This window comes from Hermetia illucens, chromosome 7 (genome assembly GCF_905115235.1).
Source record: "Hermetia illucens chromosome 7, iHerIll2.2.curated.20191125, whole genome shotgun sequence".
NCBI classification, from domain to species: domain Eukaryota; kingdom Metazoa; phylum Arthropoda; class Insecta; order Diptera; family Stratiomyidae; genus Hermetia; species Hermetia illucens.
In genome coordinates, this window is record NC_051855.1 from 1,883,950 (window position 1) to 1,899,043 (window position 15,094).

Genomic DNA, 15,094 nt, shown 5'->3' on the forward strand with positions numbered 1-15,094 from the left:
GGGGAGCTCTCCATACATGCGACAGGGGAGTGTCAAATGAAAGCGTAGTACCTTTTGAAGCTGATATTATTTCTGACATTGGCAGAAACATGGTGGAGTGGGGGCTCAAAATGTTCTCAAAACCTATTCAACCGAAAAGTCTGAAAAAATTCAAAACCTATACAAAATCTAGGCTTCAAAGTACACCCCATTCCGAAACCTGCTTCAATAAAGTTAATAATAGGGTATAATCATATTTTTGAGATTTTCCCGGCAAGACCCCTTAAGTTCATTGCAGAAGTACCATTATAAGTAGTAGTATGATACAACATTTTGGAAGGTATGAAGAAAATGCAACGTATTTCACGTAAATTTAAAGTGAATTCATATGAAAGGCGGAGTTGCACAGGTATTTTTTTACAGAAGATTAAAACAAAACATTTTTAACCGAAATTAAGAGAACCGGAAATTAATATGTTATTTCTTTCCAAATCACAATTTTAAAAACACTCTACTAATTGCGACATGAATGTGGAAATAGCCCTTAACAGAAACTTAGTGGCCTAACTCTTTGAAGCAACTGGAAAATATTATCACGCAATACAGGATCCATGGTAGCTTGTTTCTCTTTGCTGGATAGAAGTGAATGATCATTTGCTAGATGATATAAATCCGCATAAAATTTCATTCCTGCTATCCCAGCGGTGCTGAAGCTTGTTGAAACTTCCGTACAATTCACCACAGACGCCTTTAGTGGGGTTATAAACAGCGTGGAGTGATTAGGCTATTTGAGAACAAAATCAATTGCTTTAATTTGGACCGCGAAACTCATTCGACTTACAGCCTTTTTCCCTTCTTGCAGCTCACGCATCAATAGAACTGCCGCTCTGCTTCCTGAAAGCAAGTTCCAACGTGACCATGAGAAATTATGTGTTAGACCTAGTGCAGCCATACAAGCATATAAATGCATTTCCATAACGTAGTTCTTCTCGCAGGATCCTTCCGTATAACAGAAAGCATCCTCATCAGGAAATATATCAACGGCGGCGTTTGTTAGCATCTCTTTCAAACGATCCAGTGAATAAAGTTGGCCGATCATTTCTGTCAAAGATTCATTTGTTCCGCCCTGAAATGCATTCAAGCGGTATCCTTGATTTGTTATTTGAATTTCGAGACTAATGATGGCTGCAGTTAGGGTGAATATTATGGGGCTGTAATGAAAATATAGAAACGAATTGATGATTAGTTCAGCAGATTTTATTTTTTTGCAATGATAAGCAGTTGAGTGTTGAGGTAACATTTTTTTACTAATAAATATTGAAATCACATATTAAAAGGGCTTGTCTCCACAACACAACCCTCCGCGACACCTATAAGAGGGAAATGGATGCCGCAATAACCGCAGTCAATAGAGGACCTGGAGATGAAGCATCAACTAATGATCTTCACAACCACCTGAAGAACGTTATCATGGACACGGCCACAAATATACTTGGCCCCAGCCGCAAAAGGAGCCGCAACGGCTGGTTTGACGATGAATGTAAGCTAGCAACGGAACGGAAGAATGCCGCATACCGAGTAATGTTGCATTCTCAAAGAACGCGGGCACGCGCAGAGACTTATCACGAACTCCGTCGAGCGGAGAAGCGACTTCACAGACGGAAAAAGGAAGCCTGGGAGAACCAACAAGTCTGTGAACTAGAAAAGTACAGGGAGCAACCGCACCAGGCGCGGAAGTTTTACCAACAAGTCAGCAGGATGAAGCCTTATACACCTCGATGCTCATCCTGCCGAGACAAAGAGGGAAATCTGATTTCCGACAGAATGGGCATATTAGACCGATGGGTTGAGTACTTTGATGGGCTACTGAACAACCAGAACATCGGCGAGTTGGAGGTCCCGCCAACTGAAGACGACGGACAAATACTGCCACCACCAAGTTTAGGAGAAACAGTCCGTGCAATTCATCGGCTAAAAAATCATAAGTCGCCAGGAGCCGATGGAATTACAGCCGAATTGGTTAAATATGGAGGCGACCAGTTACACCAAGTGGTTCATCAACTTGTGCTCAAGGTATGGGACAGCGAATCAATGCCTGACGATTGGCAGCGAGGCATAATCTGTCTCATACATAAAAAGGGAGATATCACACAGTGTAGCAATTATAGAGGTATCACGTTGCTGAGTACCATTTATAAGATATTCTCCACTATCTTGCTAGGCCGGATAGCCCCATACGCCCAGAACATCATTGGCCCATACCAAAGAGGCTTCACTCCAGGCAAATCAGCAACAGATCAGATTTTCTCTCTGCGGCAGGCGATGGAAAAACTGTTGGAATATGGACAACAGTTGCACCATCTGTTCATCGACTTTAAAGCCGCCTATGATAGCATAGCCAGGGTAAAACTGTACACGGCCATGAGGGAATTCGGTATCCCGACGAAATTAATAAGACTGACTAGGCTGACCCTGACCAATGTGCGAGGCCAGATAAAAGCAGCAGGATCACTCTCAAGACCATTCGACATCAACAACGGTCTACGACAAGGGGATGCGCTATCATGCGTCCTCTTTAACCTGGCCCTCGAGAAGGTGATCCGTGATGCTGAGGTGAATGCAAGAGGTACGATCCTCTTCAAGTCCGCCCAACTACTGGCCTATGCTGACGATATCGACATCATGGGAAGAACCACCCGAGACGTTCAAACTGCCTTCATCCAGATCGAGCAGGCGGCGCGAGATCTTGGGCTGCACATCAATGAAGGCAAGACAAAATACATGGTGGCAACGTCAGCACCGAAGACGAATCAACCAACAACATCAAACCGCACTGGTCAAACACAAACACGAACAAGAATAAGGATAGGGGAATACAACTTTGAGACCGTTGACAATTTCTCCTATCTAGGGTCGAAAATCACAACCGATAACAACTATGATGATGAAATCCGCGCACGGTTGGTGTCAGCCAACAGAGCCTACTTCAGCTTACAAAGACTGTTCCGCTCGAAACGTCTCACCATAGGGTCAAAGCTCTTACTGTACAAAACTATGATCTTGCCAGTCCTCATGTATTCCTCGGAAACTTGGGTTCTTAGCAAGAAAAATTGCGAACTCTTGGCCGCGTTCGAGAGAAGAATCCTCCGAAGAATTTTTGGCCCCCTACATGAGGATGGACGATTCCGTAGCCTACACAATGACGAAATCTATGAGCGATACCATGACCGTCCGGTTGTGGATAAAATCCGGCTCAATAGGTTACGGTGGGCGGGTCACTTAATCCGTATGGATGAAGATGATCCCACCCGGAAAGTCTATAAGGACAATATCTATGGTAGGAAAAGAAGACGAGGCAGACCCTGCCTAAGATGGAGCGATGGCGTGGGCCAGGACGCCAGACAGCTTTTAGGGATATCGAATTGGTGGACCTCGGCGCAAAACCGGGATGTCTGGAGTTCCTTATTAAGGCAGGCCTAGACCGGATACCGGTTGTTGCGCCGTTGATGATGATGTCTCCACCGAGAATAGCGTTACCCATCTGAAAGTGGATCTTGAATCGATAGGAAGGGAATCTAATGCTGGAATTATATAGATTCAGTGGTCAGCGGATAGCTTCCGTAACGAACTGGAAAAGCAAGGAAAAGAGCCTGTATTCTACTACTGTACTAAAGGTGTCCACATCATCAATATGAAAGCTTTGTATTTAAACTCTCCAAATGGTAAAAAAACACAGACTTCTAATCCACCCGTGATTATGAGCAAGCAAGTCTCGGCTGAGGGTGCGGATTTTGAAGGCTTCACCAGATGCATGTCCGCTATGGAGAAGTTTGTGGAAGGCATGCTTCCTAACTCAATGAAAAGCTTGGGTTTAGTGGCTGCAGCACAGCTAGCCAGCAAAGAAAGTACGACCACTCTCACCGACTACGGCCGGCGTGTCCGCGATAATACTGCCTAAATCGACCCGTAAACGGAAGAGAAAAGCTCGGCAGGATGAAATTTCAGCCACTAAAGAGGGCAAACTATAGGCTGACTTCTGCCTGTACAACCCTCTCCTTTTCCCTTACTAGCAAGTGCGGAAGAAGGCGGTATGTGAAAATAGAACCATCTTGTCCGGGCACTGTATACCCTGGAAAAGCTCTCAGCTGACGGCAGAGGAAGGCACTGCGGAAGAAGGTGGCTGAACCAACATCACCAAAATTAAGTAGCGGTTTAGTGTGTTGTGAATGCAAGTGACCATGTGGCGCAGCAGGGTTAACAGCATTTGAAATTTATTTCGAATGTTGTTAATTCGACTGACAGATGCCACTACCGGCAAGGACAACATAGTTGCTGACGCTTTGTCACGTGTCTCCGAGGTTAACATCCGCGTCTTACTCTACTTCTCGGCTATCACCAAGGCGCAGGAGGATGACGCAGATTTCAGAGCCTCAAATCCAACCCCAAATACAAATTTCGGGAGTTGCCTATCTTCAGCTCGAATCTTTCTCTTTGCTATGAATACTCGGAAAAGGGACCCCGGCCATACATTCTGGCCACCTTTCGCAAGAAAGTGTTCCACGCAGTTCATGACGTTGCGTATCCAGGCATCACGCCGACAAATCGGTTAGTCACCGAGAAATACTTTTGGCCCTCCATGAAGAAGGACATCAACTCCTGGGCCAGAGAGTGCATCGCATGCCAGAAGTGTAAGGTCACCAGGCATGTAAGAAAAGAAGTGGGCTCTTTTCCCCGCACTACCAAACGGTTCCACACCTTACACCTCGACATCGTAGGCTCTTTGCGAGACTCGGACGGTTTCAAGTATTGCCTCACAATCATCGACGAGATTACGCGGTGGCCTGAAGCAACACCTCTGAAAGGCATTACGGCGTAATATTGTGCCGAGGTCCTCTGTCGAGAGTGCATCCCTCGTTTTGGTGTCCTTGCAGTGATCACCATTGACCAGGGAATGAAATTTGAGTCCACCCTTTTCTCAGAGTTTGGCAAACTCCCGGGGATTCAAACGCCAGCGGACTACGGCATACCACCCGCAATCCAATGAGATGCTAGAGCGTTGGCATCGGACATTATGGCCCGCGACGATCCGTCCTGGATTCAGGTCTTGTCTCTCATCCTACTTGGCCTCCGAACAACCCGCCGAGAGGAATTTGCTGCCAGCCCCGCGGAGCTGGTATACGGTGAGAACCCAACGCTCTCAAGTGATCCGGTCTTCGACAAGAGATCGTCTCACAGATTCGGGATTGCTGCGCCTGCTGAAAGACAATCTCCACCGCCTTAAAACTACACCTCCCACCCGACACACATCCGTACCTGCCTGCGCGCCCAAGAAGCTGGAGACGTGCATGCATGTCCTGGTCAGCACGGATGCTACCCAAAAGTCGCTGCAGCCTCCATACGAAGGCCCGCAACGCGTTCTCGAGCGGGGAGAGCATTTTTTCCAGCTCGCGATCGGGCGTCACAACAAGGCTATCTCCGTATCCTTCGCCGAATGATGGAAAACGCTGTTCCGGGTTCAATCGCTGAAACCCCTAGGTTTCATCTGGGGGAGGAGTCGTGTGGCGCAGCAGGGTTAACAACATTCGAAATTTATTTCGAATGTTGTTAATTCGACTGACAGATTCCACCACCGGTGTTCTCCGTGGCGGAGTAGGCTTTGGAATCAAATGTAAAAAAATAATAATTGAAGTTAAGAAAAAAGAGAGTTGACATGTAATTTTCAAACAAGCTAAACTAATTATTGAAGTTGTGAAATTATTCGACTGAGAGAGTCTCGCCAGTTATTACTTTATATAAATAAAATTATTTAAGCTGGGTTTTCTACGTTTATTTTAAAAAGTATTACTAAACTTTCAACATACTCGCTCTGTAAAATATGTATGTTTGAATAAAGTCGTACTAAAACTAAAACCATATCAAAAAATGTATAAAATAACACATTAAATTGGACATAAAGTCGGGTGACTCACTGCGGAAGCCGCCGATTTGAAAACAGCGCGACGTCATTCGCAATTGACATAAAATATGTTCAAGAGTGGCACGACATTGGAAGATGTTGTGACATACACGGGCGGACAGGTTCACTTTTAGTATACACAGGAAGCAAGCATACTTTAATGTGCTGTGCTATAATTTATTATTAAGTTAACCCTTAGGTACACAACAAGCCTTTGTTTTCTAATAGAACAACCACTCTCAGTACACTTTTTGTTTGGTACGAGAATGATTATTGTATAATGTCTAAAGCTGACTCTATATGTCTCCGCAATCGGTAAATCTTAACGTGGTTGGTAATCTGTAATATTTGTTCGAATTACATGTCAATATATGGCACACATTATTAAACAAGTCGGGAAACGGGAAACTAGACGCTTCAGGTATAAAAAGTTTATTTTTCCCAATGCAAGAAATGAGTACATGACAGTTTCCTGTGCCCATAGTAAAATTTCAATTCAATTGCGTCCTACTGTTTGAAAAACTATTTACACAAACAATTTTATCTGCAAAGCACTGTATTGCGAGCAGTCAACCTCATACATTTCACACAAGAAACTCAGTATTATTAACAAATGTGAAGAAGACAACCCACAACAGATACAAATAAGTCAGGAAGCCGGAAACTAGACGCTTCAGATATAAAAGGTTTTGTGTTTCCCTATGTGAGGAACGATGAGTGCATGACAGTTCCGCGTGTACGTAGTTAAATTTTCAACGTACGTACGTTATCTTTTAAAGATCGATTGACACAAAAAAATTGATCTGGAAAGCACTATATTGATAATAATCAACCTTGTATGCTTCACACTAGGAGTTCTATATTATTTACAAATGTGACGAAGTTAACCTACATTTGTACGTAGCCCGTTATGTATATGCATTCAACATATCAGACTACTCACTTTAGTGTGATATTGCAGTAAATTTATCCGGTAAAGTCAACTTTGAGCTACTGTAACTTTGAGGGTAATTATGCGGTGTTTCAAACGATTAATTATTTGAAATAATAAAAAACTTGCTGTTTCTTTTTCGTTGGTGTGGATATTTATTCTTGCAAACACCGATATTTCGGGAACCACTTGTTCCCTCCATCAGTGCTAACAAGTTATATACTGTAACTTTGTGAGTAATAGCATGATTTCGATCAAACTTGGGGATAATATGCCTCATATTATATTTTATACTACAACCGACTTTTATAACTCTGGGATAAACTTAAGGAGGTTTTAATTGAATTTCTCCAAAAATATGGTAGTATACTATTATTAACTTAATTTGAGCAAATATCGATATGAAGAGCATTTTGAGGCCTGGACACCATATAGAGAGTTGGCTGATAGCATTGACTCGAGATATTTAAATCGCTCAGTTCCGTTAGAGGCAATGACTTGACCATCTCGGGTCAATGCTATCAGCTAATGGAGAACTGCGTAATGAAATTGCTTCATGCATTAACGCAACCTGGATGAAGTGGCGACTTATCAGCGAACATCTCAAATATCCTGTCGCCCTTTACGGCTCTGAGTGTTAGCCGACTAGAAAAGACAATGAACGGCGTCTTTCGATAATGGACACGAAGATGTTGCGTTGGACTAGGGGCGTGGCACCTTTTGATCACATCAGAAATGAGGATATCTGTGATCGATATGGATTTGCACCGATTGTGGAAAAACTGCGAGAGGGGCATCTTGGATGGAATGGTCACGTAATTCGGGCTAACGAGAATTCACTTGCCAAGATTGGTCTGAACATCGAAGTCGATGGTAAATGACCAAAAGGCTGGCCGAAACAACAGTGGCTTGATACGCTAGATGAGGATCTAAATGCCTCGCGATTACATCCAGATCAGGCATTTGATAGAGCCAAATGGCGAAACTGATCACGACGAGTTGGCCCCGTTTGTGAACGGGACAAAGACTGAAGAAAAGGAAAAAGAAAAAGATGTGAGAAGCGATGAATGCATGACAGTACCGTGTTACATAATAAAAAATTCTATTGCCCTCTATTTTTTGGAAAGCGATTTAAATAAATCATTTTATGGAAAGCACTGTATTGATAATAGTCAAATTCATACGCTTCACACTCGGAGTTTGATATTATTAGCAAATGTGAAGGTACCAAAAAGGGCTCGAATGTCAATTATTTTCGTTAATTATGACGTCAGCATCTTATTTGTATGACTTAGGATGCGGTAAATTCGCACGAAATTGATCATTTTAAACTGCCAATAATAGTTGGATTTTCATGAAACTTGGTATGCATATACACGATACCGTCCTCTGTATCGGTGCTCCTAGGCTGAAGTTAAAAGGGGTTTTCAGTCAATTTCTCACGATGGGTAATATATTGTGGCGCAGCAGGAGTGGCAACATTCGAAATTTATTTCGAATGCGAGCGGATAGATGACGCCGCCGGCGCTCTCCGCGCTTTTTAGAACTCGTCACGGGAGTGGAGAACCAGCGGTAAAAAGGTGCCGTTGGTTGGAGGCAGAGGGACCGCATGGAGAACAAGCGGTCTCTTCTACTCCAAACTTCGTAGCCGACGTACGAGTAATTAAATAAATTTCGATTGTTTCGATTGTTGCCAATCCTGTTGCGCCACAACACTATTAGTAAGTTCATTTGAGCAGATATCGGAATGGGACCTTTTCCGTAAGCATCTTTGTGATCGACGTATCAACGAACGTCTCAAATCTACAATCTACCGGAATGTCGTCCGTCCTGTCGTTCTCTAGTGAGTGTTGGCCAACTATAAAAGAGAATGAACGGCGTCTTGCGGTAATGGAGACGAAGATGTTGCGTTGGACTAGTGGCGTGACACGGTTCGATCATATCCGAAATGAGGATATCATAATTTAATACCGCATTCTTTTAAACTCACGGCAACAAATTCTCCGTCGATCTGCACGTATGGATACAGGTAGGTAGACTTGAGTTTAGGACTTCGACAAGCGTTTTTTTGGCGCTTTATTATGCGGACATCAGCATTCCCATCTTAGGCGCGGATTTCCTGTGCCTCAATGGATTGCTAGTGGATCTCCATAACAGCTCCCTCATCGATCCCATTACTTCCCTTAGGAAAAATCTTATCCTGCTCACCCAACACTCTTTCCGTCGTTTTTGAAGACATTTCGGACACACGTATCCGTGCACACGTCCCTCTAAGCTCGTTGAGCATAATGTTCAGCACCACATCAACACTACTGACTCCCCCATCTTTCCAAAGATGCGTCCATTACCATCGCAAAATCTAGGGTATTTCAAGCTCTGTCACATGGTCCCTAAGCCCATTAGCAAATGGAAACATTGTGGCAATTACAAACGTCTAAATGCTCAGACGATTGCAAACCGATATCCCATTCCACTCATCCAAAATGTTGCCCCCCTATCGCAAACTGCGGTACTTTTTCGACCTTGAACCTAGTCAAATCATACCATCAAATCCCTGCAGCTTCCGAAAACAGCAATATGCACACCTTTCGGACTCTTCGAGTTCACTAGGATGATTTTTGGACTATGTAACGGTCTTTCTGAGATTCATCCACTCTGTGCTGCGAAAACTCCACTTCTGTTTCGAATATTTGGATGGCCTTCTGGTCGCGTCATCCTCTGAGCCCGAGCATTTAGAACACCTCGAGGTCCTTTTTCAACGCCTCTTTGAGACCGGTCTAGTATTTAACTTTAAAAAGTGCAAGTTCCTACAATCGTAAGTGAGATTCCCCTTGGAGGCATCCCACCGGACCTAGTCAAGGTGCAAGCAATTTCGAACACCCCGCTTCCAAAAACTGTTAAGGATCTAAGAAGGTTCTTGGGCATATTAATCTTCTATCGTCGTTTCATGCCCAAGGCCACCCAACATCACTCGATGTTTAACGCCTACCTGTCTGGGCCAAAAACCAAAGACTCCCGTCTAATTGACTGGTTCCCAGAAGCTGTCCAGGCGTTTGATAGCATCGAGCAACAGCTGGTGGATGCGACACTTCTTGCATTCCCTCTGCAAGTGCACCCCTAGCAATATTCGTCAATGCCTCAGACATTTCCATGGATGCTGCTCTTCACCAAAAAGAAAACCAAATCTGGCAACCGTTGAGCTTCTTCTCCGGACAGCTGAATCCCGCCCACCGGAAATACTTCCAGTACTCCCTGGGAGACATGCCGTTCACATTGTTCACGCACCATTAGTCCACTTTTGCTTTGAAATAAAAGCCCGACAAAGCCTCAGCGATACCTCACCAACTTCGCACTTGAGCTTTATCAAGCAGTTTACTTCCGACTTTCAACACGTGTCTGGAAAAGAACAAGTCAAGGTCCGCGCCACTCTCGATTTTCCAGCAACCGCCGAGGTGCAGAAGAGCGACGCAGTTCTTCAGAGCTTGAAGACTAACTCCAAATACACATTTAGGAAGTTTCCTATCTTCGGCTTCAGGGAGTCATCCCGTGTGAAGGCCGTTTTTTTTTTGCCTTTATTTGAAAAATTATTCTAGAAGACTGGATAAAGATAGAAATGTGATTTTTTCACCATGTGTTTAATCTCTAGTATACGTGATAAATTTTTCAACTTGATATCGTAGCTAGTTTTCGGAATAAGTATCAATTTATGCACCCTACCTTCAAAAAAAGGTGTTTTTCTGCTGCCATGCTGGAGGGCGCTGTGCTCATCTGAGGAAAAAAAACTAAACGGCACTTTAATGTGGACAATATTCTACGGTCCGCAAACTAGAATAATTAGAAAATATTAAAAGGCAAATTTTTGGTGGGCTCAGTGGTTAGAGCACTAGGCTGTCATACGGAAGGTCGTGGTTCAAATCTCGCTGGTGGCAGTGGAATTTGCATCGTGATTTGACGTCGGATACCAGTCGACTCAGCTGTGAATGAGTACCTGAGTCAAATCAGGGTAATAATCTCGGACGAGCGCAATGCTGACCACATTGCCTCCTACAGTATACTGTAGTGTACCGTAACGGTCTTAAATGAAGTGCTCTAACACACTTCAAGGCCCTGATCCAATATGGATTGTTGCACCAACGATTATTATTATTATTTAAACTTAATTTTTTGGATTTTCGAGTTTTTTTACGGCTTTTTTTATGAATAGAAAAAACTACCCGTCCGATTGCAATTATCCTAGTTTGCGGACCGTAGAAATATGTATTAAAGAAGTCGTGAAAATTTCAAAGAATTTTTTGGATAGATTTTGAGCTATGGTGGCAGCCGATTTTCAAGATGCAGTTTCGAGAAAAACGCATTTGAAAATTTAAATGTGATTATCAACAGTAAAATTTTAAGTCACCATTAATCTGCTATACCCGGTCCATAGAGAGCACCCTCCGTTTCTTCAAAAGAGTCTTGTAAGGCCGATTGTTGCTCTCTGGTTTCAATTGTGGCTCTTTTAGCGAGGTCAGTCGATCGTCGTTCGGACCGCCAAATTCGCGTTTCATTATGGCGGTTGGCATGAACCTGACATATGTGACCAATATGTGATTTTGAGAATGCCATTGAATCCTTCATTGAAAATAAATTCAGCCAGAAAAGTGGCTATTTCTACGAGCTTGGCCCCAGAATGAAGGTATTTAGGAGCGAAAGTTCAGATCAATGCATTTAACGACTCATTGTTATTCTGGGTCTCTGCTCCTAAACATCTATTCAAGAGATCATCTCGTGAGAAATCTTCGTAGATTGTAAAGGGTGCCTTCTCGTGGTGGAAACTATCCAGTTCTCCTTTAGCTTCCGCTTTACGCCATTTGCACCAACTGTCCTCGCCTGCTGGACAATTTTGATGCTGAGGATTTTCGTCTGTAGAACATTTATGGAAGAAAGTTGCCCAAATTTCTTGCTTCATTCCTTCTATCGAATTTGCGTACCCACGAATAGCTAGCCCAAAAATGTAGTGAGGTCGTTAATAACCTTATCAGTAAGTTTTCCAGCCCTTTTTTCACCAATGCCTTTGTGATTCTTCTTTGCATTTCGAAGCCGTGTTCCCATTCTTTTCTCGACATGTCCTACGCATTCCTTTTTTACTACCACGTATATTTTACTATTTGCAGAAATTTGCAGAAATACCGGAGAAAACTCCAGCAAAATCCAATATACAATATACAAAACTTGTCGCAATTGGAACATCCATGTTCATGCTTGCTAAAAGTTTCTTTGCTGATGTTGATGCGAAGTCCTTTTTCTTCTCTGATAAGTATCAATTTCCATGAAATACTTGTTTTTTAGTGCGAGCATGACGTTGAACGTTAAAGCGATCTCCCTTCGTACGATCCAATTAAAAAAATCACTGAACACACAAACAACACAATACTTACAACAAAATATAACTGTGTATAGCTTGAAAGCCTTTCAGTGCTCACTCTAGACTGGATTATCCTTTTTATTCCAAACAGCAAATAAGTTTAGACAGTTGATTGGTTTTCCATCTTTTAATATTTATACTTGTGTTCGAATTTATAAGGCTCAGGTAAAACAACAGGTAAAAAAAGATTCGATGCTATTTCTGATCGAGTACTCTAGCCGCGGCTGCAAACTCCTTACTTGTTTAACACTGTAATTTCTGAACGACTCGGAATATCGGAAAATGCCTTTGCCCACATATTCTCCACTATATATAGATACAATTCATGCAAAAAAAATCGATTTCTCCAACCCGACACACGGGATAACCCCCTTAACATTCAGTATATACTGCGGGACTTCAGACAAGGCAATGAGGCCATTTATTCCGGCCGATTTCCGAAAGGAAGTATTCCACGCCGTTCACGATTTGGCGCACCCACGCATTCGGGCAACAAATCGGTTAGTCACCGCGAAGTACGAGTATTTCTGGCCGTCCATGAATAAAGGCATTAATTCTCGGGCCAGGCAGTGCACCGCATACCAGAGGTGCAAGACTACAAAACATGCGATGAAAGAGGTCCACCAAGCGTTTCAACACAGTCCACCTCTACATCACTGGCCCTTTGCGAAACTCGGACGGTTTCAAATATTGCCTCACAATCTTCGATAGGTTCATGCCAAGGCGTGGGGCGATACCTCTGAAAGACATTACTGACGCCCTCTCTCGAGAATGGATTCCACGTTTCGATGTGTCGGCAATTATAATCATGAACCATATAATCAGGACAGAGAAAGAGAGTTAAGGAAAAGTTTTTGATAAAATCGTTGTTGCTGTTAGCCATTATGTACTAAGGGTACTTTAGTCGTATGAAGAATTATATAACAGTGTAAAAAAGTAACTAAACCAACAAGGCTAAGACTAAAAAAGAACACAAGGAGATTAACTGAAAAAACCGGTAATCACTATGTAGACACCGTCTTCAATGTCTGCAGGCCAAAAACATCATGCAAACTCGGAAACTAAAGCCAAGTGGAACATGATATCGCCTCTTGTTATGGTAAATACACATACATAACTATGTATGCAGCGGTTTGGAACAACTCAACTGTTCTTGCGGTATCAAATTCCACGTCTATGCGCTTTTTAATTCTATTCCATTTTGTTTTTAAGGGACGTGAATATGATGTCTGTGTTTTTGAAATAATAAATACTTTCCTTTTATATTCGCTAGTAATATTTATTAAGCTTGCAAGCAAGTAAGACTTGTTAACTGATGAACTGTGTATTTCCCGAAATATCGATATTTGCAATCTTAATAAATATTATTAGCCAATAGAAAAGGCAAGTCTCAGTTATTTCAAATAGTTTAATAATTAGAAATCCTACGAAATTAAAGTGAGATAGATCTGGGCTGCAAGCCGGCCTTTCAAACATTTTTTTTCTTCAAAGGACTTCTTTTTCTTCTTTTACTTATCGAATGCTGCTTTGTCTTGCTGAAAAATGAAAATTAAAGCCGGCCTGGGCACGCCAAAGTGTGGGATTTTTACCCACTAAAACCACCCTCCACTCTCCCCCCTATCCCGTGGAACCACCTTTAGGTATTCCATCACTGGGAGGAGTTAGCTTACTTTAGCTAGGTCTCCTTCCGTCTTCCCGCGCCTTCCTCACTTCTTCTGCTTGTCGCAGTTTATTTTGTATTACTGCGATCATGGAATTGATCGCATCCCAGTTTTCTTGGCGAGCTACTATTCTCCGGACATTTTCTGGTGATATCACTTCACCAAGAGTTTCCTCTAGGGTCCTTTTTTATTCCACGAACCTAAGACATTGGAAGAATACGTGCGCTGGGTCCTCTGGGAGCCCGTCGCAGTTTGGACAATTAGGTGAGGTGTCCAATTTAAACCTGTACAGGTATTGACGGTATCCTCCATGGCCGGGAGAAATTAGGTGAGATTATAATTGATCTTCCCATGCTTTCTCTCCAGCCACTCCCTGGAAGGGATCAACCTGTAAGTCCAACGACCCTTTTCTTGCTGGTCCCATCGCTGTTGCCATCTGCTTATGGATCTCTCTCTTTCGGCTTTTTTCACCTGCAATAAGGGAGAGATGGACCTGGTGTTATAAATGCTCATCATTTCGATTGCCAGGATGTCAATCGGCATCAATCCTGAGATGACGAACGTAGCATCGTCTGACACGGCCCTGAAGGGAACGTGAGCTTCCGGTAGTCCGACCTGTTTATTGTAGCCAAAACGAGCATCTTTCCCATATGAATCCCGTAATTTCAGAAAGTTGAAAACCAATGTTTGAGAACTGTGGTTTTGTTCTTCAATTTGCCCGCTGAGGACGACAAAAGCATGCCGCGCAATATTTTTCCAAACAACAAAAGCGTTATATTTATTATATTTTTAAGGGGGTCATCCCGTGTGAAGGCCATTTTTTCGCCTCTTTTAGGAATTTTTTTGTGAAGAGCTGGAAAAAGATGCAAATACGAATTTTTCACCAAATGTTTATTAATATCTGGATCGTGCGTAATAATTTTTCAGCTCGATAGCTTAGTTAGGTATTTTTCTGCTGCCACTCTAGGGGGCGCTGTGATCATCTTAAAGAAAAAAAAAGTAAACGGCTTAACAGTCCGCAGACTAGGATTATTAAAAAATATTAAAAGCTAAATTTTTGGTGTGTGAATTTTGATGTTTTTCAAGGCTTCTTTAATGGATAAAAGAAAACTGCTGAATGAGTCGCAATTATCCTAGTTTGCTGACTATAGAAATATGTTCTG

General features: G+C 42.7%; 1 protein-coding gene across 1 annotated transcript in view; it reads right to left on the bottom strand.

The window, feature by feature from the left end:
- Positions 1-209: 209 nt before the first annotated feature.
- LOC119660850 (dynein intermediate chain CFAP94, axonemal) overlaps positions 210-15,094 on the bottom strand; it is an 80,054-nt gene continuing 65,169 nt past the window's right edge. The window contains 2 exon segments of the mRNA XM_038069747.1: positions 210-763; positions 821-1,190. Coding sequence (XP_037925675.1) covers positions 524-763; positions 821-1,190 — 610 coding nt within the window. The 3' untranslated portion in view covers positions 210-523.